We start from the raw sequence: 23,963 nt of genomic DNA on the forward strand, positions 1-23,963 counted from the left end.
TGCAGTTTTCTTAGAACTTTGATGGGGGTAAATGGGCTCCTCAAAAATCTAAAATGCATATTTCTTGGTTAATAAGAGCAAACTTGGGGCAGCACGGTGGCACAGTGGTTAGCATTGCTGCCTACGGAGCTGAGGACCCGGGTTCGAATCCCGGCCCTGGGTCACTGTCTGTGTGGAGTTTGCACATTCTCCCAGTGTCTGCGTGGGTTTCACCCCCACAACCCAAATATATGCAGGATAGGTAGATTGGCCACTCTAAAATTGCCCCTTAATTGGAAAAGATAATTGGGTACTCTAAATTTATTTTAAAAAATAAAATAAAATAAAAATAAGAGCAAACTTGGGGGAAAGAGGAGTTACGGGATCGAGGGATACAGATACACAAATCAATAAAAGTGGCAAGGCAGCTTAATACGGCCAATTTAAAAAATCAGACCAAACACTGCATCTTATTTTTAGAGGAATAGAACTGAAAAATTGAGTATGAATCGGAAAATAGTGAACAAAACAGGTTGCATGCCTAAAACTCAAGTGATAATCACTGATGGCATCAAACGTGCTGAAACAAAATCCACACTGCTGATCTTAACCAATCGCATTGAAATTAAGAACATTCGTCCACTTTAAAGAAGGATTTCCGCCAATTAGTTTACCTTGAGCCATGTTGGTCCTGGGAGAATTCAACTATATGACCAACCAGGTCACGCAGTTGAAGATTGGGGAAACGATTGTTTCTGAAGTCCTCCAGCAGTCTGCTACGACCTGAAGGCATTATATCAGATCTGCTATAACGAAGACGTGAGGGAGGAAACAGCTGGCTGCTTGAACTGAACAGACTTGATGAACCAATCCCACTGCGACTTTTAGCTTCAGCACCTGGTGCTGCAGAAATGAAGCGACCGCTGCCATTTGTCAATCCACCTGCAGTGAAAGTATGTGTCGATAAACTGAAAAATGCTAGTGCTGTTACATATTGACATCTCATGTCAGTTCAGGTTTTACAATAATGGTATCTATGCGGCATCTTCTTTATTTTCAATCTTTTACATAATATTCAAAAATTTCCAACCATCAAAAAATCTTAGTCTTACAGAAGAACACAAAATGTACTGCACAAATTTAGGATTCACAACCTTATGTTGTGCTCACAAGTAGCTACAATGTATCTGATGTAGGTTAGACAAATTGAAGTCTCTCAAGGAAGGCAACATTGAAAATGCAGTACTTAGAGAACAATTAACCACTTAAATAATAAAGTCTCGCACATAAAAATTGTACATCTATTTTTAATGAATGAACCTGCACCAGAAATGAACAAAAAACAAATGGTAGGGATCAACTCCACCAGCAGTAGGCCAGATATAAACAGAATGCTTTCAAGTTTTCTTTTGGAAGATTCTGATAACATGTTAAATTGTTTACTGGGAAAAGGGGAGGATTTTCACCATTCTTTGATTTTGGTATGAGATAGTTGACAATAGTTTGCCAATTTATAATAGAGGAAATCTTCTAGAGTTTTGCTTTGAACAAATGTAATACCCCAGTGTGTTTTTCACTTTTATAGTCAAAAACTATTTGTGAAAGCATTTGAATTGCAACCTAAAGCATGCAAAGGGCACTGTATTCTGTGTGCATCTGCCATACACTGAAGAGATACAAAATGATTTCTCATCAATATAAAAGCCAGTCCAGGAGACTAGCTAGACTGAAAACTTTAAACAAATATATTTTTATTAAGGGATTTGAAATTTTTTATAAAAGAACACAGACAATGACATCAACATAGTATAATAAATATCCCCCCCCCCCCATCTTAATCTTCCCATACCCCAACCATAAAACAACAATCGCCAACACCCCCCCCCCCCCCCCCCCCCCCCCCCCCCCCGGAATACTACATCTGCTGATATTTTAATTTCCCCCGAGAAAGACGACGAACGGCTGCCACCTCCAGGTGAACCCAACCATTGACCCTCTTAAGGCGAACTTTATTTTCTCAAGACTGAGAAACCCAACCATGTCACTAACCCAGGTCTCTACACTTGGAGGCTTCGAGTCCCTCCACATTAACAAGATCCGTCTCCGGGCTACCAGGGAGGCAAAGGCCAAGACGTCAGCCTCCTTTGCCCCCTGACCCCCGGCTCTTCCGACACTTCAAAGATCGCTACCTCCGGACCCGGCACCACCCGTGTTTTTACCACCGTGGACATTGCCTTAGCAAAACCCTGCCAAAACCCTCTGAGCTTCGGGCATGCCCAAAACATGTGGACATGATTTGCTGGGCTTCCCGCGCACCTCGCACACCTATCCTTTACCCCGAAAAGCCTACTCATCCCAGTTGCTGTCATGTGTGCCCGGTGGACTACCTTAAACTGTATCAGGCTAAGCCTGGCGCATGATGAGGCGGTATCGATCCTGCTTAGGGCATCCGCCAATAGACCCGCCTCTATCTCCTCCAAGCTCATCCTCCCACTTGCCCGTAAGCTTCTCCACCGGAGTTTCCTCCACCTCCAAAAGCTTCTGGTAAATATCTGAAGCCTACCCCTCTCCCACCCAGATACTGGAGACTCCTCTATCCTGTATCCCCTGTGGCGGCAGCAGCGGGAGGCCGACACCCGTTTTCTCAGGAAGTCTCGCACCTGCAAATACCTAAACCCGCTCCCTGCTGGCAGTTTAAATTTATCCTCCAAAGCTTTCCCATCTATAAATAGATCCCTCATCCTTCTAATTCCTGCCCTTTGCCAACTCTGGAACCCATCATCTAGCCTACCTGGTACAAACCGATGATTATTATAAATCGGGGTCCAAACCGATGCTCCCTCCACTCTCTTGTATCTCCTCCATTGCCCCCAGATTCTCAGAGCCGCCACCACCACCAGACTTGTGGAGCATCGGGCCAGCGAGAATGGAAGAGGTGCCGCTATCAGTGCTCCCAAAATGGTCTCTTTGCATGACGCCGCCTCCATCCGCTGCCATGCCGAGCCCTCCCCCACTACCCACTTCCTAATCATGGCTATATTAGCCGCCCAGTAGTAAATTGTACAAGTTCGGCAGTGCAATCCACAACCCCCCCGACTGCGCTCCAGCAACATTTTCTTCCCTCGCGGGGTTTTACCCGCCCACACAAAGCCCAAAATTACCTTATTCACCCGTTTGAAAAAGGCCTTTGGGATGAAGATGGGGAGGCACTGAAAGACAAACAGAAATCTGGGGAGGACCGTCATTTTCACGGTCTGTACCCACCCGCCAGTGACAACGGGAGCATGTCCCATCATTTAAAGTCCCCTTCCATTTGTTCTACCAACCGTGATAGGTTTAACCTGTGCAGTGCCTCCCATTTCCAGGCCACCTGGATTCCCAGATATCGAAAGCTCTTCCCTACCACTCTAAGCGGCAGCTCTTCCAGTCTCTTCTCCTGACCTCTTGCCTGGATCGCGAACATCTCGCATTTCCCCCATGTTCAATTTATACCCCGAAAAAGTGCCAAATTACCCCAGGATTCGCATTACTTCCCCCATCACCTCCAGCGGGTCTGAAATATACAAGAGCGGGTCATCTGCATAAAGTGAGACCTGGTGCTCCACCCCCCCGAATCAGCCCTTTCCAGTTCCTTGAGGCTCTTAACGCCAATGGCTCTATAACCAGAGCAAACAGTATCGGGGAGAGGGGGCACCCTTGCCTCGTCCCTCGGTGTAGTTTAAAGAACCCCAACCTCAGCCGGTTCGTACGCACACTCGCTACTGGTGCCTGATAGAGCAACCGCACCCAGTCAATGAAGCCCTTACCAAACCCAAACCTTCCCAGCGCCTCCCACATGTAATTCCACTCCACCCGATCAAAAGCCTTCTCTGCATCCATCGCTACCACCACCTTCACCTCCTCTCCTTCTGAGGTCACCATAATAACATTTGTAAGCCTTCAAAGATTGGCCTAGAGTTGCCTGCCCTTTACAAATCCCGTTTGGTCTTCCCCCAACACCCCCGGGACACAGTCCTCTATCCTTTTGGCCAGTATCTTAGCCAGCAGTTTGGCGTCCACATTCAGTAGAGAAATTGGCCTGTGTGACCTGCATTGCTCCGGATCCTTCTCCCGTTTCAGGATCAATGAAATTGAGGCCTGCGACACTGTTGGGGGGAGGACTCCCTTCTCTCTTGCTTCATGAAATGCCCTCACCAGCAGTGGGATCAATATCTCTGAAAACCTCTTCTGGAATTCCACGGGTAGCCGTCAGGCCCCGGGGCCTTGCCCGACTGCATGCCCTCCAGTCCCTTGATTATTTCCTCAATCTCAATTGGGGCTCCCAGCCCTTCCACCAGATCCTCATCTCCCTCGGGAATCTCAACTGATCCAGAAACTGCCTCATCCCCTCCACCCCATCCGGGGGTTCCAACTCATATAATTTACTATAGAAATTCTTAAACATCAAGTTCACCCCCGCTGGGTCCAGGACAGTATTCCCGCCTCTACTCTTTACCTTACCTATCTCCCTGGCCGCCTCCCTTTTCCCGAGCTGGTGCGCCAACATTCTGCTTGCCTTTTCCCCGTACTCATAAATTGCCGCCCTTGCCTTCCTCAACTGTTCCACCACTTTCCCTGTGGTCAACAGCCCAAACTCCGCCTGTAACCTCCGCTGCTCCCTCAGTAGCCCCGCGTCCGGGGCCTCCGAGAATCTCCTGTCCACCTGGAGTATCTCCCCCACTAACCTCTCCCTCTCAGCCCGTTCCGCCTTTTGCTAGACTGAAAACTTGAATGCTAAATTAGTGGCACATACATATTTTTATGCATAAAATAGTAAACATACCAAGATGAAGACTAGATGAAGACCCGTGCGAGGAGAGAGATGGAGGTGGTGTCAACGAGTGACTGGGAGTCTGGCTAGGAAGGGGCATGCCAATTGGACCAGGCGAGGAGGAGAATCCCAATCCGCTGTAGAACTGCTGGCCAATAGGAGCCAGACTGCTGTTTGGTCGTTTGTACAGATCAGAGCTAGTAGACAAGGAATCTCTTCTAGATACACTGCTGCTTCCAGAGGTACCAACTGTAAACACATGAACACATTATATCAAAATAGGTTTTGGGTATGAATCTGGTAACTGCATACATCTTAACATTTTTGTTGCCACCAACTGTTTAATCTTAACATACCTTGTGTGTGTCTATGATTGAAGGTAGGGCTACTTACTACAATTTACAGCTGAGTTTGTATTTTTCATTGTTAACAAGTTTCCTGCCTTTTAAATTAGGTTGGCCCATGTCCACTGGACAATAATTGAAGCACTTTCTCAAGATGGGAATTTTCAGAATGAATATATTTTGTTCATTTAAACCATTAAAAAAAAAGTATAAGTGTGTTTTTTAAAATTATGGAATGTGGACATTGCTAATGGTGCCAACATTTATTGCCCATCCCTAATTACCCATGAGAAGGCAGTGGTGAGCTGACTTCTTGAGCCACTGCAGTCAGGATGGTGAGTGGCTTGGAGGGGAACTTCCAGGTTGTGTTGTTCCTATTTATCTGCTGCCCTTGTCCTTCTAGATGATAGCAGCCATGAGTTTGGAAGATGCAGCCTAAGGAACCATGTTGAGTTCCTGCAATGCATTTTGATGGTAAATATTGTTACTACTTTTCGTCAGTGATGGAGGGAGCTTGTGGATAGGATGCCAATCAAGTTTCTCGAGTGCTGTCAGACCAAAACTCTTCCAGGCAAGTGGAGAGTATTCAAACACATTCCTGAATTGTGCTTTGTAAATGGTGGTCAGGCTTTGGAACTACAGTTATATTTAAAAGCATGAAATAAGTTTTAAAAGCATGTGAAAGAGAACATATGAAGTATTTATTTTAAGAAAATAGAGAGACAACACAGATTCAAGAAGAAGAAATCATGTATAAATGACCTGCAAGAATTTTAGTCAGACATGGTAGACAAATAAATTGTTGGGTTTTCAAGAAGCTTTTGAGCACATAGCCCAAAGAAGATTTAGTCTCAAGCAAATAATCACAAAGTATATACAGAAGCAGGAATGAATACCAAAAATGGAAAAGAGTGAAATCAGATTCAGAACCATTTGGATTTTTATAATGACTAAATCAAGGAGTAGCCAAATCTAAGTAAATGCAAAATAATTTTGGGAAAAAAATCAACTGCATGGTCCAAACATTACAGCTGCAATGACATTAAAGTCATCAGCATTCATTGTAATTACAACTGTGAAACTAATTAGAAGCTTCTAGCATTCACACATGTACAGAAAAAAGTGGAAATCCAGACGTTGTGGTCGTGGTTTCTTAATGGGTGCAGTGAAATACCCACAGATGACAATCCTCAGATTATCTGAATTGATTTTTTTCACTCTTGATCCCATTGTAAAAACCCTTTGAAAAAGCTACACCTTGTTGAATAGGCATTTCCAACAAAATGCTAAATTCATAATTATTGCTTAACAACCTCCATTGCCCTGAAAATCTAATTTTATATTCCTAGAATGTCTAATTTATCCATTATGATTTTTAAAAATTCTAAAATAATAAAAGTGAGTTTTTGCATAGTTTACAATATAGCAGCTTCTACCTTAATCCCATGAAAATGTTTCAATTTTTATTTTACTGCAGGTAAAAATATTAAAAACCAAAGGGCAATCAGTGGTTTTTGCTTCTTGGTTTGCTGTGTGAGAATCTTTCAATGAGATTGATGCAGAGTAAACTAAGCTGCAAGGTTGCTGGGTGCCTGGAAGTCACTGAGCCGAAACCTGTATTCAAGTAACATTTGTAAAAGGGCAAAGTCATGTGACACGGGTCACTGGACCATTCTGGGCAGCTTTCTGGGAGGTCAGAAGTGAGGGGTACTGCTTTGCCGTTGATGGCGAAAACCATATTAAAAGGAATTGCACGCAGATTTGTTGATTGTAAACAAAGTTTAAGGACAAAGGTAGATATATCCATGGAACAGTCAGCACAGAATTTACATGTAATTGCAAATAACAAATAATTATTTGCAAAATAGGCTTTGTGACTAAAGAGTTCTGAAAAGACTCACAAATCTACGATTGATAAGTACATGAGGAATACTATTATCCTGATCAGTATGTAATGATAGCCATTCAAGATTATTTGTCATGTGATCACAAGAAAATATGAACAACGTTGCCTAAGCCTGATTGAAAAAGATGGGATTCTGAATTTTTGTACAACAAAAGCCTGGCTGAATAAGCCTGGGAAAAAACAAAAATCATAGCCACTAGTCAAATGAAAATCATGCCAATATCTGCACATATTTCCAAACACATTTTCACAGAAACCTGCATTTTGTCCTGTACAGGTGTTGGAATATTGTACCAAAACTGACAATGAATTTAACTGTAACTTTTACTTGATATTTTCATTGTTTAACATCGCAAATCTTTTTCCAGCCAAAATTAAGGTTAAAACCATTCCATAGTTGTTTTATTATTTCCAATTAACTGGGGGCAATTTTATTCCTGTTTATTGCTCAGAAACCAGGCAAATGTTTGATGTTACCGCATTGTGATTAGCTGGCAGAAACAACTTCAAAAGAGGGTGGCTGACTCTGTTATGTCCAAACATACAGGTTATTCAGGAATGGATTACCTGCTGATCCAAATCCTCCAAGTGCTGAGCCAATAGCCGCACCCAGAGAGTTACTGCTTCCAAAGCTGAGTGATGTGTTGCCCAGCTGACCTGGTCCATGAGAGAACAAAGAGCTGCTCTGAGAACTATTTGACAGGGAGCTACTGCCATAAAAAGAGTTTGATTGCAAGCCGTTGTTTTGCTGCTGCTGTTGCTGCTGTTGAGTCCCAATTGGACGGAAGAGGCCATTTGCTGCAGCTGCTGCTAAGCTGCTTGCTGTCCCACTAGCTGAAGCTGCTGCAGCTGTTTAACAGAATTGCACAAAAATTAGTTTGAAGACTAGTAACATGTTCCAATTAGAAATAAATTGAAAGTTGTGTTACTGAAATAGCTCCATTGCAGTACCGAACTTAAGGAAATTGTTGCATGCAAACTCATAGAAAACTCATCAAACTTTTGCAGGGGAATTAGGAATTATGTAATGTTACAACAAACTTTCTCAAGCATTGTAGAAGCTCCAGTTAAATCAGAAACCTGAATCTGAATGAGTCTAGAAACATACTTCAAACTTTTCCCCCAAATAGTAAGCATGGTTTAAGCTTTTATATTTTTTGTGGTCCTATTAACCTGCAAGACCATCAAGGACATTAAACTCAGTAATTAAGGGACTGCATAGAAATAAAAAGTAAAATTACCCACCTCATAGGACCTTCCTTATTCTTCAAAGGGAAGCATCCTTCACATATCAATAGGAGTAAGCCTAAGTTACCAATGGGAAAAATCAAAAGGGTGAAGGTCCACGTGGATTATACCATGTTAAAAGTCTAAAGGGACTTCACCCTAATGACCCACGGTGTTTCTAATCTGTTACCCAAGAAAAGCTAAAAGTTGGAACATGATGAAAACAATTATGCATGAAGGGACAGATTGGGGCTGATTTGGTGTTGCTGTACGTGGAGGATGCTCCCAGTTGAAAACGAGGAGCATCCTCAAGAAAAGGTTATTTTCCTCCTCATTTCAGTATCCTCCACAAAAATGGAAATATGAAATTAATGTAATGAGGTTATGCCCTTTAACGAAGAATAACAAAGAGGTGCGATTACCGATCATTCACATAAAAACATTAAAAATGGGATGTTATCAACAAGATGAAACATGTAATGGGATTATCTCAAGAAATTCTTATGTGAACTAATGGGAAAACATCCTAAACTTACTGCAGCTCACTGGTGAGGTCATTTGCAATATATAATGCTTTTTTACGTGCCCTCTTCAAAGGGTCATTGGAAAGGTTGCAATGAGGAGCTAAAACTGGTGTTGGAATCAGGGCTTTGAATTACAAGTGAGACTGGAATTGTGCTCACAAGAGCAAAGAGGTTTGATCCATGTCTTTAAATACCAAGTAGTACTAACATAATACACAAAATAATCAAGTTATAGGATGCTGGCCTCTATATCCAGAGGATTAGAATATAAGGAGGCAGAAGCTACATGGTGGCACAGTGGTTAGCACTACTGCCTCAGCGCCATCGACCAGAGTTCGATTCTGGTTGGCTGTCTGTGTGGAGATTGTACATTCTCCCCATGTCTGCCTGGGTTTCCTACGGGTGCTCCAGCCCCCCCCCCCCCCCCCCCCCCCCCACAATCCAATATGTGCAGGTTAGGTTACCATGGCTATGGTACAATTGCCCATAGCGTCCAAAGACACCTGGTGGATTGGCCTTGGTCAATGCACAGGGTTACAGGGATAGGGCAGGGTCGAGATAGAGTGCTCTTTCGGAGGGCTGCTGCAGGCTCAATGGGCTGGATAGCATCCATTGGCACTGTTGGAATTCTTATGGACTGAGAGTCATGCTTCAGCTTTGTCAAGCCCTGGTTAGTACTGCAAACAGTCTGGGCACTACTGTAGGAAGGATATGCTGACCTTAGTGGGAGTACGGAGTACATTTACCAGAAGGGTATCTAGTATCTGCAGGAGATCCATAATTTGGAACAACATATTAGAAGGATATACACCATCCAGGTAAACATATGAAGCATTAAATAAGATCATGGTTATACTGCTTAATCAACTCCACCTTCCTGCATTATCCTCATATCCCTGGATTATTCAACCACGGAGCATCCAAGGCTCTCACAAGTTAGAGAATTTCAAAGATTTACAACCCCTCATCTCAGTCCTAAATTAGTGATGCCAAAATTCTAGACTCCTTAGCCAGGGGAATCATCATGCGCCACAAACCACCGTGTCAAAATTTTCTACATTTCAACAAAGTCACCTTTCAGTCTTCTAAACATTCAGGAATAGAGTTGCGTTTTTAATCTCCCCTCACAGGATTCGAAGGCAGGTATATCCTTAAAGGTGATCAAATGCCTTTCAAATCCATGATAGTATAAATCACTTTATAGTATCAACCAAAATGTTCTTATGGAAAAATGCCTGCATTTGTGGAATGTTTTTGTGACAGTTCCCTGGAGCAATACATTGTGGGACTGGCTAGGGATAAAAAAATATCTTAGATCTAATATTGTATATTGAGACAGAGTTAATTAGTAATGTCATAGCAAAAAAATTACCACAAAATAATTATTGTAATATAATTGAATTCCATGTTAAATTTGAGTGTCATATTCCAATATCAAAAAAGAAACTTAACCTTAAATAAAGACAACTCCACAGTATGAGGGGTGAACTGGCTAAGGTTAATCGGATAAACAGACTAAAAGGTATAATGGTAAATGAAGTGGGAAATATTTCAAGAAACAAATTCAAATTGTTCAATAAAAAATACTTCCAATGAAAAACAGAAACTCGTTAACAAAGATCCAGCGGTGGTTCACTCAGGAAGCTAAAGATTATATTAGATTAAACAAAAAGGCTTACAATGTTACAAAGAACAGTATCAAGGCAGAGAATTGGGAATGCTTTAGAAATCAGCAAAGGGCCTACAAACAATTGATAAAAAGGAAGAAAAAATGGAACATGAGAGTAAATTTAAATGTTGCCACAGTCCCAGAGGACCATAGCCTGCTCTCTCGTTTGTGACGGAGCTGACTGGTAGTGATTTAGCCCGAGGATCACCACAGCTTAGGTTGAGAAGGCAGGGCCTGCATGCATAACTTCAGCGGATACGGGAATTCACAGTAGAGGACACATTTACAAATCACAAATAGGCGATAGCCTAGGGACTAATAAGAGCAAGGAAATTAAAGTAATTGTTAGCAAGTAGAATTGGATAAATTTAAGGGACTACTATCTGACAAATCTCCAGGACTTGATGGTCCCATAGCATTTGAAAAAAGATAGCTGCAGAGATAGGGGAGTGCGATAGCTAAGGGGCGGGATTCTCCGACCCCCCCTGCCGGGTCGGAGAATCGCTGGAGGGGGGGGTGGGTGGGCGTGAATCTTGCCCCCACCGGCTGCCGAATTCTCTGGCGCCGGAGATTTGCCGGGGGCAGGAATCGCGCCACGCCGGTCGGCAGCAGCCCCCCCGGCGTTCTCAGGCCCGTGATGGGTCGAGTGGTCGCCCGTTATTTGCCGGTCCCGCCGGCGTAAATTAGAGTAGGTCCTTACCGACGGGACCTGGCGGCGTGGGCGGCCTCCGGGGTTCTTGGAGGAGATCTGGCCCCAGGAATTGCCCCGGCCCGCAATCGGGGCCCACCGATCCGCAGGCGGGCCTGTGCCGTGGGGGCATTCTTCACACCGGAAGCTGTAGCGGTCCGCCATGGCCGGTGTGCAGACGAAGCCCTCTGCGCATGCGCTGGGATAACGCCAGCACACGCTGGCGCTCCCACGCATGCGCTAACCCGCATCGGCCGGCGGAGGCCCTTCGGCGTTGCTTGGCGTGGCGCCAAGCCCCTTCCCCGCCAGCCGGCGCAAACCACTCCGGAGCCAGCCCAGTCCCTGAAGATGCGGACCGCATCTTTGGGGCGGCCCGACGCCGGAGAGGTTCACACCACTCCTTCCCGCCGGAGTTGCCCACCCCTCCGATTACGGCAGAATTCTGCCCACGATATTTCAAGATTGCTTAGATTCATGAACAGTCTCATCAGATTCGAAGCTGGCAAATATAACACCGTTTTTAAGTAGGGAGAGTGAAAACCGGGAAAACAGGTCAGTTAGCCTAACATCAGTCATCTGGAATATGCTAGAATCTATTATTGAGGAAGTCTCAGCAAGGCACTTAGAAAAGTATAATATGACTAGAACAAGTCAACGCAGTTTTACAAAAGGCAAATCCTGTTTGACAAGGTTTTTTGAGAATGCAACTAGTAGGGTAAATGAAGAGGAACCAATAGATGTAGTATACCTGGATTTCCAAGAGGTACCACACAAAGCTGATAGAAAAAATATGGGCTCGTGGATTTGAGGTAATATATTAGCATGGACAGAAGATTGGTTAACAAATATAAGGCACAAATGCAGCACTTTCTAGTTGACTGGCTGTGACTAGTGCTGCAAGGATCAGCATTGGGCCCTCAAATATGTACAATACATATATATCAATGACTTTGTTGGAAGAGACAAAGAGTAATGTATATAAGTTTGCTGATGATATAAGGCTAAAAGGAAAGGCAAGCTGTGGGGAGGGCACAAAGAAGCTGCAAAGAGATTCAGGTCGGTTAATTGAGGGGGAAACAAGATGAAAGATGGAATAAAATGTGACGAAGCCTGAAGCTGTTCACTTTGATCATAAGAATTAAAAAGAATATTTTTAAAAAGGTGTAAAACATGTATATGTTGGCGTTCAGTGAAATTTGGTGTGCTTGCAGAAGTTATCTTGCAGGTGCTGCAAGCAACTAGCAATGCAAATACTGCAAATAGCAAAACTCTTAGGAATGTACAAAGTCAGAGATCTGGACGTGCAGGTCCACATATATTTGAAAGTGGCAACACAAGTGGGCACGGTAGTCAAGAAAGCATACGGAATGCTTGCCTTCATTGGATGGGACATTGAGTATAAAATCAGGCAAGTTATGCTACAATTGTATAGAACCTTGGTAAGGCTGCACTTGGAATATTGCGCACAATTCTGGTCGCCACACTACTAGAAGGATGTGGAGGCTTTGGAGAGGGTGCAGAGGAGGTTTTACTAGGACGTTGCCTGGTCTGGAGGGTGTTAGCTATGTGGAGAGGCTGAATAGACTCGGATGGTTTTCATTAGAAAGATGGAAGTTGAGGGGTGATCTGATAGAGGTCTACAAGATTATGAGTGGCATGGATATAGTGGATGGGCCAGTCACCAGGGGGCATAGCTTTAGGGTCCGTGGGGCAAAGTTCAAGAGGCATGCGAGGCAGATTTTGTTTAAACGTAGATGGTGCGAGTGCCTGGAACGCGTTGCCAGGGGAGGTTGTGGAAGCAGATACATTAATGGCGGTCAAAAGGCATCTTGACAAATACATGGATATGATGGATATAGTGGGATATGACACAAGGAAGTGCTTAGGGTTATGGCCAAGGTTAGTATCATGACCGGTACAGGCTTGGAGAGCCGAAGGGCCTGTTCCTGTGCTGCATTGTTCGTTGTTCAAATGACATGCTGGCCTTTACTGCAGGGGGATTGGCATACACGAATAAGGGTGTCTTGCTATAATTGTACAGGGCCTTGATAAGACCATACCTGGAATACTGTGCACAAATTTGTTCTTCATTTGCAAGGAAGGATTCACCCGCACTGAAGACAATACAGCAAAGGTACACTAAATTGGTCCTTGCGATGAGAGGTTGTCCCAAGATGAGAGGTTGAGTAAATTGAGCCTATATTCTCTGGAGTTCAGAAGAATGACATCACCTTGAAACATACAAGATTCTGAAGGAAACTGATAGGATAGATTGTTTTTGCTGGTTGCAGAATCTAAAATATGGGAACACAGTCTCAGGATAGGGGGTCAATCATTTAGGACTGAAATGGAGAGAAATTAAGTCACTCAAAGGGTTGCGAATCTTTGGAATTCTCTACTCAAGGGTTGTGGATGCTTCATCGTTTAATACATTGAAGACTGACATAACATGGGATTATGGGTAGAGGCCGGGAAAATAGAACTGAAGCCCAGGATCAGTGATGATCATATTAAATAGTGAAGCAGGTTCGATAAGACATGTGGTCCACTCCTGCTTCCATCTTGCATTTGTATGTTTAAACACAAGAAGAGGTGGGGAAAAAAGCAATATGGTTCATCTCAATTTTTAGATTGCAGGGAGGGTCGCAATTTGTACTTGATCTCTAGAGTACGAAGTCGTACAACATCAAGTTATAATCCAACAGGTTTGTTTTGAATCACTAGCTTTCGGAGCACAGCTCCTTCCGCAGGTGAGGAATGAGCTGCACTCCGAAAGCTAGTTATTCGTAACAAACCTGTTGGACTTTAACCTGGTGCTGTAAGACTTCTTACTGCGCGCACCCAAGTCCAACACCGGCATCTCCACATCTTGATCTTGGAGGCGGCGGACTTTGTTTTGCATTCCATGCTATCTTACATTTGAATAATTTTATGCATGAGATTGGAGTCCACACAGCGCTCTGGAGAAAACTTTTAGAGACACCATGAAGAAATACCTGCAACGAAATTGTTGCTTGTCACCAATTCAAAGGATGATGCCTGAAGATTTGCTCCAACTAATGGCCTTGAAGATATTAACCATCTGGGCTAGGTAACCTTTGAGTCACACTGCCAGATCAAGAGATTTTATTCTGGTCAGCTGTCAGTTTTGATCTATGTGTAATCATGACCAAAAGTTAGCATTTGGAGATTGAAAGGATTTGAGTTTTCAAGACAAGCTTAGTATTACAGATCAGCACTTCATTGGCACACTGCTAAAACGTCAGTATCACAAGAGGGAGACACGTTTTTGAAGTTTTTCATATTGCATTCTGTTGCTCTTTTTTCTGAACCACAAGACGCGACCTTGTATTGGACAAATGACCACACAACCAGTATGTTAGTTCAACTATTGTTTATTATTAAACACAGGCTTGGTTCTATGCATAATAATTTACACGCAGCTACACATTAAACTATACCTAACAACTGAAACGACCTTTACTTAACTTCCAAGTGACCGGCTCTGTGCAGGTTAGATAAGGCCTTTATCTGGATCCTCACATGTGACAGCTGTAAGTCGTCAGGTTCGTCTCGGCTGCGGCTCATTCTTCAGATAGCGATCGCGGGTCCTTGAACTTGGCTGGTTGATATGCTGCGGTTGGTGAGGCCGAATACTGGTTGCGCAGTTCTTCTTATCTCCCAATCTTTCACACTCTTTTGGGCGATCTCAATTCGGGATCCAATGGATCGATAGGGTTTCGATCACCCTAATCGATTCTGGCCAATTAGGGGCGGGTACCTCGATCGCTGGGCGGGTCCTGGCTGCTATTTTCCAAGGCACGGATGTCCTCCCAAATAAGGTAAATAGGCGCTCTTGAGTTTGCTACTGCTGCTATGTTTCAATCTGCGTCCCACTGTCCTGGGGAAATCGGTGATTGATCTTTAGCAGGTCTGAGTTTCAGTTCGGTCTAGTTTCCCTCTGCACAATACACAGGGACGGCGTACTGTCTGTTTCCCAACCTGACCACAATTCCCATTATCCTTTGTGGGTGGCCATTTTAGATAGCCACATATCTATCTTTCATCAGGACAAGTACAAGAATGCCAAGTTTCAAACAGTCACAACAATTTGTACCATAGGAGATGTTAATTGAATGGCAGATTGACTATGACTGGCCAATGTGTTGCTGTGGATAAAGTAGAACTATAGGCTTCCTATGCTTCTGGATAATTCAAAAAAGGTTCCCCTTATTTGCAAAGAGCAGATCCTTGCATTTGGAGTATGCCGCTTCTAGTGACCCTAAAAGAGGCATGTTTTGGGGTCGTCTGATTATCATAAATTGTCAGTGTAGCTTAGCGCACTCAGAATTTATCAGCAAGTGCAGCCCAATCACAGTATCACATCTAACAGTAGATGTTTGTTTGGGGATCCATATGCAAGGATCTGCTCTTTGCAAATAAGGGGAATATGTTCAAGCCTTGTACCTTTTGTGAACACTGGCTTGTGCTCGTCTTGATGTGTGCACAATGAAAAACGTTGGCAATATGTCTCTCTTTACTGAAAAATTCAAATTCTCTTCTCATTAACATCCAAAAACAAATTGGAAACCTTGCATTCACTGCTAAACACTTTTAACAACTGGGTCACGATAAGTCTAAGGGCTACATTTCTTCTTGGGGAATCATGTTAGGCAGTCACATTATTAAATTAAAATGGCCACCACAAAGAGTTGTGTCCAAAAGTTAAGGACCCTGGAAGATCGAAAAATTAGAAAAGCATAAATGAAAGGATTTTTAAAAGTGGCATACAGTTGCAAAATGCACAATCTGTAGCTAGCAACATGGAAAATATGTACAATACATATTTAATTATATGTGGTTGAAGTGTAATAAGAGTTAGCAACATGGCGAAGATGTTGAAGAATTTGTCCTGATAGTCGGCTTAGATTTATTCCTGCCAGTATGTGATCAATGAGGAAGAAATAAAGGGCATTTGTTTACCATTCTCCTGAATACATTGGTGGCAAATAATTTCAACATTCACAAACAGTCAATAATCTTTAAGTAAATAAGGGGCTTGATTTTTGCTGCTGAGGAATCCACATGTTGTAAAATTAACTGAACTTCTCACAGATGGTTAGCAACTCCTATTACAAAGGAAAGCATTGTTAATGATCAACATGCCAAACTACACTTAAGATGCTATCTTCCACAGCATTCAACAATTTAATGTGTTTTATGTGTCCTCTGATTCTATTGCTACAGACCATCACAGATACTTCAAGTTCCAGCAAAACATGCAGTCAATATCTCAAATCTCTGGTAGTGCAAGTATACAATAGAAGTAAATAGTTAAAGCAGCAAGTGCTAGTGATGTTGTAGTTTCTAGCCTGCAAGGAACCTCAGTTCTCATAGTAAGCAAAGAGATTAATTAGCAGAGCACAAATGCTCATTAATTCCTGTTACTTCAAAAAGATGCTGTTTTGGCTCATGCATTGCATCAGGAAGGCTAGGTTGGGTTTGCCGAGACTGCAATTTTCATTCTAACAAAAATTGGATATTGGTCAAAAAATAAAGTTTCTGCTATTATTTATTTTCACTGTTACACCAAATCAAAGTGCTACATCATCTACCACAGAGTTGTTCTTCTACTTTCTTTGCAAATTTAACTTCCAAATTTTTAGACACAAGTCCTCAACATTCCCTCACTGCTAATAGTCTGAAATAAGGGTCTGGATTCTCCACCGTCGGGATGCTCCGTTTTGCCGGCAGCCTGGAGTTTCCCCGACGGCGTGGGGTTGCCCCACAATGGGAAGCCCTATTTACCAGCCGGCGAAACGGAGCATCCCACCGGCGTGCTAAACCAGAAATCTGTTGCGGTGGGACGGAGAATAAAACCCACGGTCTCCTACCTTAAGAGACAAATGAAACCAAAATAATCTTAGGCACAAGAATCACTTTCCACATTTGGGATTGCACAAGAAAACAAAACATATCTTTGGTCCCTATAATGTTGTAGATTTTGATCCTGCGGAGTTGAAAAGCCTAGCAGTGAGAATGATAGCTTGAAACAGACTAGCTCTGCTAATTATTGCAGTAATACACATAGAAGACAATTAGTGAAATCCTGAAAATATTCTATCAGGTAACAACTAAATTAAAAATGGCACCTTTACTAGTCTTGGGACGTGCTGCATTGTCAGAAGTGTCCTCTGAGGCAGATGTAAAAGATCCCATGGCACTCTCCAAAGAGGAGGAGCATTTTTTCCAGTATCCTGGGCAGTATTTAGCCATCAATCAAAAGAGATTAACTGGTCATAATCTCATTTGAGGTTTCAGCTGCTTGCCATGCATATCTTGGCTGCCACATTTCTCACATTATGATAGTGACTACAGTTCAGGAACCTTATTGGCTGGAAAGGTTTTTCCGTATCAGGCAACACTGGAGCTGCTGCAGGTTGTCATCATTGGTACTGAAGTTGAAGGTCGGCCATTTCAATTTAAGTATTAAGGATACACTATTAATGGCTGAGCATATTGCTAAAAGTGGCATGATTGGCACCTCAGGCTTCCTTTAAAAGATAATGAAGTGCTGACTTAAATCACTTTTAGCTGAATCTCAATATAAATGTCTACCTGAATTGTGAAGAAAGATGAGCAACTGCTATGGGCCATAATAGAAGTCCTGCCAATGAAGGTATAACGTAGCATTGGCAACTTAAATGTCCTGGGTTGGCTGTATAGTCAATGCAAAGTGGCACGAGCTTGCTAAGTGAACACAAAGGTTAAATGGATTTGTTAGCGACTTCCGGTGGCGGCATGTAGAGGGGATGTCGCACGTTGGGTGGTTCCCACTTGTCTTTTTAAGAGGTCTGAAGTCCAGTCCCGGGGGTAGTTTTTGGAGGATTGAAGAAAGAAAGACAATAAGTCGCTAAAGGATGCGAAAAGGATACGAGGAGCAGCTGTCAAGAAGGGAGGAAACAAGGGTTCGCCATCGAGTAAGAGGACCAGCAAAAGCACAAGATGGCAGAGGCTGGGCCGCACTGCTTAGAGTGGAAAAGATGACCGAGGTGATGGCTGTGGAGCTGGAGAAGCAGTTTGCGAAGAACTTGGAGGAAGGAGATGGCAATCACACTGAAATCGTTGGAGGAGGAGGCAATTGCCCCGGTGAGGGTAGCCATAGCAAAGACATTGGCTCAGGTGAGAGAGCAAGGTGAGAAGGTGAAGGAAGTGGAGGAGGCCATGTCGCAGGACAGCGACCAGCTCACCTCGATGGGGGATGAGCTGTAGAGGGTGGTGGAGGCCAACAGAGGGCTTCGAGTAAAGCTTGAAGATTTGGAGAGCGACTCGAGGCAGCACAATCTGAGAATTGTGGGCTGGCCCGAATGGGCTAAGATGCTGGCGGAGTTGATGGGGGTGGGAGAGGACCTCTCCCCGTATGAACTGGAACGAGCTCATCGGTCGTTAAGGCCAAAACCCAAATAAGCCATCAAGAGCAGTAATTATCTGCTTCCATGAATACCACGTGAAGGAGAGGCCGTTAAGCTGGGTGAAACAGAAGTGGGAGGTGCAGTGGGCTGGTGCTGGAGTTCGGATATACCAAGACTTGACGGTGGAGTTGGCGAAGAGACGAGCGACATTCGGCCGAGTAAAGGCGACACTGTACAACAGTGGGGTGCAATTTGGTATGGTGTACCCGACGAAGCTGAGAGCAACGTACAACACCAGAGATTTTTATTTTGAAACGGTGGAGGCAGCTGAGGCGCACGTGAATGCAGAAGGTTTGGGAGAGAAGTGAAGAGTGGAGCTGGAAGAGAGGTTGTGGACTGTGATTGGGGAGCTGGAAAATGTATAAATGTTATGACTTTCTTGTCATTGATCTGTATTGTAACTTACTTGACTTCACCACCACCCTCTGCAGCTGGTCCCCCATTGAGGCGAGCTGGTCGCTGTGCTGCGACATAGCCTCCTCAACTTCCTTCACCTTCTCACCTTGCTCTTTCACGTCAGCCAATGTCTTTGCCACAGCTACCCACACCAAGGCAATTGCCTCCCCCACCAACGATTTCAGTGTGACTTCACGTTGTTATAGAGTTTAAGCTTTTGTTTGGTTTGATTGGCATTCTTTGGTGCGACGGTTAGATGTTACTTTATTGAGTTTTATGGGTTGGATTGTTTTTCTATTTCTTCTGAGACTAGGTGAGAGGGGACGGAATGAATTGGGGGTTGGGGGGGAACCACCTGCACTAGCTAACCAAAGTCGGCTAGTGAGCGGAGGTGAGGTAAGAGGAGGGCTGCGGACATTGGAGCCTCGTTAGCAGGTTTCGATTGGCCTACAACGCGAGCATGGGGAGGGGGGTTTCGGTACTGGGTGAGGTTTTTTCGAGAGGAAGTATAGGGGGATTCTAGGAGAGAGGGGGTTCGATGTTAACAATGGATAGGGGCGGGTCAGGCTCATGGGGCAGGGCCCTGTGGAATTATGATGGTGAATAAGAAGGTGGGGGGGTTGAGACCCCCCAGTTAAGGTAGTTACGTGGAGCGTGAGGGGGTTGGGAGATCCAGTCAAGAGGTCATGGGTGTTTGCGCATCTTAAAAGCTTGAAGGCCGATGTAGCAATGCTGCAGTAGACTCATTTGAGGGTGAAGGACCAGGTGAGACTTAAAAGGGTTGGGTTAGCCAGGTGTTTCACTCTGGATATGACGGATGGGCTCGAGAGATGGCGGTAATGGTCAGCCAAAGGATACGGTTCCAGGTGGAGAAGGTGGTTGCAGATCAGGGGGGTAGATATGTGATTGAGAGGGGAGGTTAAGTGTATATGGTCTCACTTGGGATGATATGGGATTCGTGAAGGTGTGTGGGGCCATCCCCAACTTGGACTCACACGAACTGATCGCGGGTGGTGGGGCAGACTCTGCTGGCTGGGGTTAAGGGGTCGGAGTACTCGGCAATTGCAATATCAGATCATGCTCCGCATTGGGTGGATATGGTACTGGAGAAGGGGAGAGCACAGAGGCCGGGGTGGAAATTAGATGTGGGACTGTTAGGGGACCGAGGGTTCTGCGAAAAAAATTGAAAGATTGAGGAATGTGTAGGTTTCAACTGTACATAAGAACATAAGAACAAGAAGCAGGAGTAGGCCATCTGGCCCCTCGAGCCTGCTCCGCCATTCAATGAGATCATGTCTGATCTTTTGTGGACTCAGCTCCACTTTCCGGCCCGAACACCATAACCCTTAATCCCTTTATTCTTCAAAAAACTATCTATCTTTACCTTAAAAACATGTAATGAAGGAGCCTCAACTGCTTCACTGGGCAAGGAATTCCATAGATTCACAACCCTTTGGGTGAAGAAGTTCCTCCTAAACTCAGACCTAAATCTACTTCCCCTTATTTTGAGGCTATGTTCCCTAGTTCTGCTTTCACCCGCCAGTGGAAACAACCTGCCCGCATCTATCCTATCTATTCCCTTCATAATTTTAAATGTTTCTATAAGATCCCCCCTCATCCTTCTAAATTCCAACGAGTACAGTCCCAGTCTACTCAACCTCTCCTCATAATCCAACCCCTTCAGCTCTGGGATTAACCTAGTGAATCTCCTCTGCACACCCTCCAGTGCCAGTACGTCCTTTCTCAAGTAAGGAGACCAAAACTGAACACAATACTCCAGGTGTGGCCTCACTAACACCTTATACAATTGCAACATAACCTCCCTAGTCTTAAACTCCATCCCTCTAGCAATGAAGGTCAAAATTCCATTTGCCTTCTTAATCACCTGTTGCACCTGTAAACCAACTTTCTGTGACTCATGCACTAGCACACACAAGTCTCTCTGCACAGCGACATGCTTTAATATTTTATCGGTTAAATAATAATCCCGTTTGCTGTTATTCCTACCAAAATGGATAACCTCACATTTGTCAACATTGTATTCCATCTGCCAGATCCTAGCCCATTCACTTAACCTATCCAAATCCCTCTGCAGACTTCCAGTATCCTCTGCACTTTTCGCATTGAAGGCAGTTGTCTGGGAGGTGGTGGTGAGGGGTGAGTTGATGTTGTTTAAGGCCAGGGTGGACAAAGAGGAGAGATTGGAGCATTAGAGGGTAATTGATGAGATGTTGGAGGTAGATAGGAGTTATGCAGAAGATAGGGATCCAACGAAGTTGGAAAAGAGGAAGGAACTACAGGCGAGCTTTGTACCAGGAAGGGGGTGCGCCAATTGAGGCAAGCAAGGGGTGCAGTTTATGAACCTGGACACAAAGGTATGTTAGTGGGTCAGCTTCAGAGGGAGGCGGCGGCAAGGGAAATTATCCAGGTGCGGGACAGGGCAGGGAAGTTGGTGGTGGCTCCGGATCAGATCAACAAGGTCTTTAAGGATTCCATGAGAGGTTGTACAGGCCAGATCCACCTGGAGGAGACCAGGAGATGCAGAAATTTCTCGATGGGCTGGAGTTACCCGAGGTTAGTGGAGAGGGACAGGGCTACATTAGAAGCGGCGATTGTGGAGCAAGAGATAAAATATGCGATTGGGACGATGCAGTCGGGAAGGTGGCAGGGCCGGATGGGTTGCCGTTGGAACATTATAAAAACTTCAAGGATAAGTTGGCACCCCTGAGGGTGGGGATGTTTGAGGAAGTGATAGGGAAGGGGGTATTACCACAAACTTTGGACAGGCATCGATTTCCCTGTTGCTTAAAAAAGAAAGGGATTCAACGGAGTGTGGGTCGTATAGGCCTCTATCACTTTTAAACGTGGACGCAAAGGTATTGGCGAAGGTCCTGGCAGGTAGTCTGGGGGGAGGGGGGGGGGGGGGGGGTGTTGAACATAGGGTGTCCTTGTATGCCAATGACTTGATGTTATACGTGTCAGAACCAAGTGTGTCAATACGGGAAATATTGGTGCTGCTTCGGGTGTTCGGGTCTTTCTCGGGGTAAACATTTAATCTAGACAAAAGTGAGTATTTTATGATGTCTCGGCCGTGGGGTGGCCTGCCATTCCGTAGGGCAGGGACTCACTTTAGCTATCTGGGGGTGCAGGTTGCTCGGGATTGGGGGAGCTCTGTAGGTGCAACATTTCTAGTTTGGTGGGGAGGGTGAAAGCTGATCTGGCAAGGTGGGATGGTCTCCCTCTGTCACTGGCGAGTGGGGTACAGGCAGTTAAAATGAACGTGCTGCCGTGATTTTTGTTTATTTTCCAATGCCTGCTGATTTTCCTGCCAAAGGCATTTTTTTTTAAGACAGATTGAAGGAATGATTACTTCGTTCATATGGGGAGGGAAGATGGCCAGAGGTAGAAAGGTGCTGCTGCAGAGGGAAGGCAGGCAGGAGGTTTGGGTCTTTCAAACCTGATGTATTATGTGGAGAAGGTGCGGAGCTGGGTCAGAGGGGTTGATTCCCATTGCTGGAAGATGTGCTGACGACAGGGGGACTGGAGAAGGGGGTAGTGTCGACGGTTTACAGGGTTATTTTGGAAGAGGATAAGGCACTGCTAGAAGGGATCAAAGCAAAGTAGGAGAAAGAGTTGGAGGAGGGGTTCTGGTGTGAGGTGCTTCGGAGAGTGAATGCCTCCACCTCGTGCACGAGGTTGGGGCTGATACAGCTGAAGGTGTATATAGAGCATACCTCAAGGACGAGGATGAGCCGGCTATTTGAGGGAGGAGAAGATGTGTGTGAACATTGGGGTGGGGATGGGGGTTGGGGGGAAGAGAGCTGTATATGTTAATGGTGACTATGGGTGATTAAGATTCCTTTTTGTTTATGTTAACATGCGGGCTGTTGTTTTGAGGGGGGGTTTGGTGGGAGGATGCAATTGGTGTTGTTGATAAGGTGATTGACATTTTATTCATTGCTGCTTATTGTTTGTTGGTGGGTGTAAATCTGAAGAAAATGTGAAAAAGAATAAAAATATATATATTTTTTTAAATGGATTTGTTAGCAATGATAGAGCATGTAGTTTCAGCAACCAATACCAAAGATGGCTGAACCAATGCATCATTATGATGCATTTCTGGAGATGCTCACTATTCACACAGAGCACGCACAACAACATTTTATATTGAATAAATTTGAGGGATTTTATTGCATCGTGTTCCGAGATTATTTTCTTCCAATGGAGCATTAGCAATATTCGGTTGGATGTGAAAGCTTCATTTAAAAATACGGAATTATTAGTACTCAATGTTTTCATCAAAACTTACCAGCTTGTGCTGCTGCAGAGCTGATGATAACAGGTGTTGACACCAGCCTAACTGGTGTCCCTAATCCAGTCCTTGTTCCAGGGCCCACCACTAAGGCACCAGTTTGGTCATAGTAGGCAGCTGGAGCTAAGACTTGATAACCTAAGCAAAATAAATAAACACAAGTTAAATCTGCATTATGGTGTTATGCAACAATATCCCCTCTCCTTCCCTAAAATGAACACAGAACAAGAGGGCACTCAGTATAGGACTTACCTCAACAGAATTACAATTACACAGCTCTTCCTTGAGGTTTTTCCTAATCTGGTTCATGCTCTGCAACTACAAAGCTGAAACAATTTAATCTTTTTATTGATAACTTCCCATCTCTCAGGAGGCGGCTTCAGGTCAACCGACATCCGACAACCTGCTTTGAAACCACTGCTCGCATTTTGACAAACCACTCCATTCTAAATAAAATAACCCACATCATTTAAAAAATAAGTCAACTCTCTCTATTGCCCAGTGTTAATAAATTTTTTAAATTCCAGAATCTGAAACCACATTTTCATCAAAATTTAATCAGTTCTTCTCTGGACCAAATCCTGTGACAAGTTTCGTTGAAATCTGTCCATTAGTTTTTGAGATATATTGTTTGCG

At 44.2% G+C, this 23,963-nt stretch overlaps 1 protein-coding gene across 11 annotated transcripts in view; it reads right to left on the reverse strand.

The window, feature by feature from the left end:
* Positions 1 to 23,963, reverse strand: part of LOC119967508 (pumilio homolog 2-like) — a 123,947-nt gene that overhangs the window by 20,119 nt on the left and 79,865 nt on the right. For 10 of the 11 annotated variants that reach the window (XM_038800165.1, XM_038800166.1, XM_038800171.1 and 7 more), the window contains 4 exons: positions 23,325 to 23,465; positions 7,607 to 7,888; positions 4,802 to 5,038; positions 654 to 921 (listed from right to left, as the gene is read on the reverse strand). In XM_038800165.1, coding sequence (XP_038656093.1) covers positions 654 to 921; positions 4,802 to 5,038; positions 7,607 to 7,888; positions 23,325 to 23,465 — 928 coding nt within the window. The remainder of the gene's footprint in view (positions 1 to 653; positions 922 to 4,801; positions 5,039 to 7,606; positions 7,889 to 23,324; positions 23,466 to 23,963) is intronic. The other variant, XM_038800172.1, reaches the window with a different exon arrangement.

Source organism: Scyliorhinus canicula, chromosome 6, assembly GCF_902713615.1.
Source record: "Scyliorhinus canicula chromosome 6, sScyCan1.1, whole genome shotgun sequence".
NCBI classification, from domain to species: domain Eukaryota; kingdom Metazoa; phylum Chordata; class Chondrichthyes; order Carcharhiniformes; family Scyliorhinidae; genus Scyliorhinus; species Scyliorhinus canicula.